The sequence below is a fragment of the Quercus suber genome, unplaced genomic scaffold (genome assembly GCF_002906115.3).
Source record: "Quercus suber isolate HL8 unplaced genomic scaffold, Cork oak 2.0 scaffold_88, whole genome shotgun sequence".
Classification (NCBI taxonomy): domain Eukaryota; kingdom Viridiplantae; phylum Streptophyta; class Magnoliopsida; order Fagales; family Fagaceae; genus Quercus; species Quercus suber.
In genome coordinates, this window is record NW_027069553.1 from 1,535,917 (window position 1) to 1,541,213 (window position 5,297).

Sequence of the window (5,297 nt, forward strand, 5' to 3'; positions counted from 1 at the left end):
AAAGGTAATGAGTAATGCTATAGACACAAACTATTTTATAACATTTTTACAAACTGCTGATGTGGCGCTTTAGTATTTTTCAAATAGTTATTGGAAGTAAAAATGTGATATTTGTAATAGACTCATATTAGAACGAGTAAAAATTTGTCACATCAGCAGTTTATAAAAATGTTGTAGGATAGTTTGTATTTGTAAGATAATATTAAAATATGAGTATTAATGCCACATAAAATGCCACGTGGGTTGCCATGTGTGTTTAAGAATATTTCGGATCATTTTGACACGTAAGGTAAATGTCAATGAATATCTCAACTGTAGATGTACGCTGAGAGGGAATCCAAAGTCTTGTAAAATTTTCAAATCCAAAATGAATTACAAAACATTAATTTGGGTTAGTGTTCTTCTATCATAAAAAAACAAAAAAATGGGCCAGTGTTGAGAGAGAGAGAGAGAGAGAGAGAGAGAGAGAGTTACGAGGAGGAATACAAAACCACAAATGCCCTCAAGCTTCGAATGCATCACTTTCCATTCTTCAATTACTCCCTTGAGGTGATGAGATAATTTAAGTTTCAAGTTGTTGTTCACTTGTTCTAGGTTGAGTCAAACAGAAGTTAAAAAAGTTCCAAATAATGATAGAGCCAAAGGACGAAGAGTATAGGTTAAAAAATCTCCCTACTTGTTGAGTGCTGACCAGGTCAGAATTGGACAATCATAGCCGTAGGTGATAACCCATAACAGATCTTGGAGAAATAAAAAATACTAGTAGTGGAAAGCGGGAAAAATGAATAGTTAAAATAAAAAAATAAAAAATCAAATGCTCTCCTTCTCTATCCTCACTATCCTGATTATAGAATTCTGATGAGTATGCGAAAAACCATGTGTTTCGAGAAATGGGATTGCTTTTCAAATTCGAATTTTGGTTGCAGAGAGAGAAGTCTGTGGATGTTGAGAAAAAATAAAACTATTTATGGAGTAATATTATACTAATTGCTATACATGTATTATTGTACATCTATAATTTTGTACGATCCTTTTGCTACTATAGCATGTATTCTTTTTTCTTTTTTTTTTTTTTAATGGGAAAAATCAAACTTTATTTAGAATAGAAAGCAATGCAATAATTACATAATAAAAAATAGCTTGTTTTAGAAAATAAAGATTATTTTCAATTTAAACAGCAAAATCAACAATACTTCATTACAACAGTTTTAGCTAACAAACGTGCAAAGATGACTGCCTTTGCACGTTTTAGAAAATAAAGATTATTTTCAATTTAAATAGAAAAATCAACAATATTTCATTACAACATTTTTAACTAACAAACGTGCAAAGGTGACTGCTTTGTTTATGTACATGAAAAATATATATGAACTTGGTGAAATTCATGCATAGAGGACAACATCTCATAAACAATTTGGACAATAGAAGCAGGAGGGAAGGGGAGTGATCACTTCAAGTTTGTGAAATAATGAGAGAGTCACCTAAAGCATATATTCTTTTCAAAGTACTAGCCACATTCTTTTCATAATGTGAGTTGAATAACACGTACATAGCACATGCCTCAATATAGCACAGTAATAAGATAACCACTGAGGATATAGATAACGTTGAAGTAATGTCATTAGTTTTGTACTTTCGATTTCTTAACACTGTTCAAATGTTGATTCATGTGTTTGTGCTAAGTACTTACATTGAAACTGTCTATAAAAAACAAGAACCAGTCAACATCTTCCTGTAGTGGAAGACTAGTCTAAAAGCCCATTTCAGACATTCAAATTCAAGGAACCGTTACAGGTGTGCATGAAATGAAAGAATGAAAGAAGATTCATGGCCATGAGATACGTTCTTGCTAGCTCCAGCAATGTCATCCACAATAAGCTACCGTCCATGCATTGTAGAGTTGCAATCAGATATGGTTCGAGGTTATCCTAATCCTAAGCTTTCATATTCTTTTCATTTTCTCCTTTTAAAGAATGAAAGATTATAATAAAATTCAACTTTCTTATTAGATAACTCAGAAGAAACGGACATACCAAAAACTTCGATGACTTAACCATTGCTTTCATGATGGCTACCATATAAGGATTAATTTAGAGTGACTCAGTGGTATGGCTTTTCTATTTTATTTCATTATTTATGTAGGTAAAAATTTGTGATAATGTGAGGGAGAAGAGAGACAAAAGAAGATATGATGAGAGCCATGTGGTCAATATCTTTGGAACAAGAACTCAAAGGATTATATTTTTTCATTCATTTTTCTTAAAATACATTATAATGAAATCTATATTTATAACAGAGATTTTACACAAAAGTTCAGTAATAATTTGAATTTAAATTGAATATTTTGTTAGAATATTAATTAAAATTTACATTTCTTAACAACTTAAATTAGTAGGATTAATGGATAATTTATTATCAAAGCAAATGTATGAGATCAAGCGGTAATTTATCAATGTATAGTTTTTTAAAAGTCTACTTCTTTTCGATACAACATTACTTTTATTCATCTTACTTTTTAAACCAAACAAGTCAATTAAAATAAGCTATAACTTAGATTAGGTAAATCAAATAAAAGCAGCAAGCATATAAAATATAGAAAGAGAATAAAGTATATGTTAATCATGCCAGTATGTAACATATGGAATATGATATTATTTTCCCATTCATTTCAACATCAACCTTCATTTAATTTAATTTTTTTTTTGATAGGACATTCATTTTAAATTTTAAATGAGATGAGATGACACCATCCATTTTTACATTTACCTTCATTTTAAATATGTACAATGTCGTACACATTTATTTAGTCTACAATGTAAATCTTATATTGATATCAATGTAAAATTGTAAACTAATAATTTTTGTTTATAATATTTCATTTGAACTAGGAAAGAGATTGATTTCAAAGAGGAGATCAGATGTTTTCCTAACATATGCAGTGGCATTAGGGTAATAAAGAAAGAGAACAAGCTATACGCATGGGCCAGTGAATGGCTCCTCTGTGGGGAAAAATCCATAAAAATTTTCTACACTTTGTTATTTGGAAGCATTCAAGATACTCAAAAAGGAACTGACAATTCCTTGCCATTCTAATTTTATTATTCTAACTTAATTGGCACCATCCTCAATTTAAAGGAAACCCTGCCCTCCTCTTCATTCACCAAGCTCACCTCCCCATAAGCATCTACAGAGAGAGAGAGAGAGAGAGAGAGAGAGAGAGGTTCAAATAAAATGGCCACAAACCAAGCTTTATGTAACCATGCAGATGAAGACTATATTGACATGGAAGTGAGCTCTACCTCCAGCATCCTATGTTTCTCCATTAGTTCTCCACCACAAGCCAGAGAGTTTGAGTTCCAAATGACTTCACTCTCACATGAGAAAGAAACCACAACTTCCCCTGCTGATGAGCTCTTCTACAAGGGAAAATTGCTTCCTCTTCACCTCCCACCTCGCTTGCAAATGGTTCAAAAAATCCTCCAAAACTGTAACACTACCACCCTTGACCGCACACAAGTAGCCTTCGAAGAAAACTATAGCATTCCTTTTATCACTACCTCCATTTCCACCACACCTTCCACTAATACCAGTACCCCAATTGAATCCTGCAACATTTCACCATCGGAGTCTCGCCGAGTTAGTACTCAACTAAACCCAGGTGAATGTTTCTTTGAATGGTCTATTGGAAGTAGAAGATTCATTGATAATGATCATCCAAAAAGGTCTTGGTCCAAGAAGCTCGAGCAAATCAAGCAATTCTCACTGGGTCAGAAGCTCAAGGCTTCAAGAGCATATCTCATGTCTTTGTTTAGCAAATCTGGTTGTTCAGATGAATCCTGTGCCAAGGCAGCATGCAATGTAGAAGCAGAATTTGTCACCAAGAGCAAGGACTCTCTAAATAAGTACACAAAGGTAGCCAAAAAAACCCCATTTGGCAAAATTGACAATGAGAAATACCAGTTGTCAACCACTTCCATGAGGAGCATTCACAGAGATATAGTTGAAGATAGTTTTAATAACCACAGGAGGTCTTTCTCTGGGGTGATTCAACGGCATTCTGCAACAAAGTCTTCATCCTCATCCACATCTTCATCTGGTTCTTCATCTTTTTCATTTAGTTCAAATGGATTTTATGATTTACAGCTTCTCAAGAGGAGTGGCAGTGCGAATTCAGAGATTGAAAATTCAGTAGAGGGAGCAATCGCTCATTGTAAACAGTCTCAGCAGCTATTTACTTCCACAACTGCTAGTGAAGCTGGGGTTTGTTCACTGTTTGATTCAAGAACTGCAATTTGAGTTAATCAAGAAAAAAGATAGACTTTGCATGATTTTTTTTTTAAATAGCAAAAAGGGTGCTATAGGGGACCAACACAGAATCTGAGACAGAGAAGATGGCAATGGACCCCAAGCGCTAACATTCAGCCTTTGCAGCATCTGATTGTAATTGGGGGAAAAGGAATCTCAAGAAAGAGACATGGAGAGAGAGAGAGAGAGAGAGATGCATTTGATGTATGAGAAAGATGGAAACACGTTTAGGCCTGTTCAACTTTTCAAAGTGAGTTTCACTTTAATTTACTATGATCCATGTTCAGATACTTGAATGGTTTTATTCTGTACTGTTTGTTAGACTAGTTCATATCATGTAAATTTAATCGAAGATCCCACCGGAGAATTGTTTTTTGTGCGTTCAGTTTTTATAGTCAAGCGGTCCCAAATCTTTCTGGGCTTCCTATTGTACTTGCATTAGTTAATATACTCGATAGTATTCTTCTGTGTAAATGAAAAAAGCAACTAATATAGCTCGAGTTCATTACTATTAAATTAGTGACATGTTTTTGGTTAGCTTATAGTTCAAGTTTTAATTCCTGCTAATCTTTTTTTGTATTAGCTCATCTATGATAAAGTAATCAACATGTTCTCTTTTAAAAAGACTTGCCTGCCACCGACTACTCTATGTTTTGTGTTTTGACAAAGATCCAAACCTCTAAAATAAAGTTTGACACCAATTATTATGCTACTTTATGATTCTTCATTTTTTCCCAATCTTTTTAGTAAAGAAGCACTATCAGTCCAACCCAAGTGAAAATTTAACTTTTTAAAAAAATTTAAAAATACTTTTCTAGTTGTCTTCCTAGACATTAGGTTTTTGTGGTGTGGTCCTTCACTCCTTTTCCCTATATTAGGCTGCTTCAGGCTTTATTTATCAGGACCATCACCTTCAGCAGAAAATGGTGGGAGAACTCATAGTGTTGCATTTTTTTTGTTGATAAAAAAACAAAGATATGGACTGTAAAAAA

At 33.3% G+C, this 5,297-nt stretch overlaps 1 protein-coding gene across 1 annotated transcript; it reads left to right on the forward strand.

Annotated features, from left to right (window-relative positions):
* Positions 1–2,961: 2,961 nt before the first annotated feature.
* On the forward strand, positions 2,962–4,341 carry LOC112006272 (probable membrane-associated kinase regulator 4). Its single transcript, XM_024038559.2, has one exon. The coding sequence runs from the start codon at positions 3,232–3,234 to the stop codon at positions 4,294–4,296; it is 1,065 nt and encodes a 354-aa protein (XP_023894327.2). The 5' UTR covers positions 2,962–3,231; the 3' UTR covers positions 4,297–4,341.
* Positions 4,342–5,297: the final 956 nt, after the last annotated feature.

What these genes read in the sequence shown, in the direction of transcription:
- LOC112006272 (XM_024038559.2), top strand. Translation starts at nt 3,232, where the DNA reads ATGGCCACAAACCAAGCTTTATGTAACCATGCAGATGAAGACTATATT.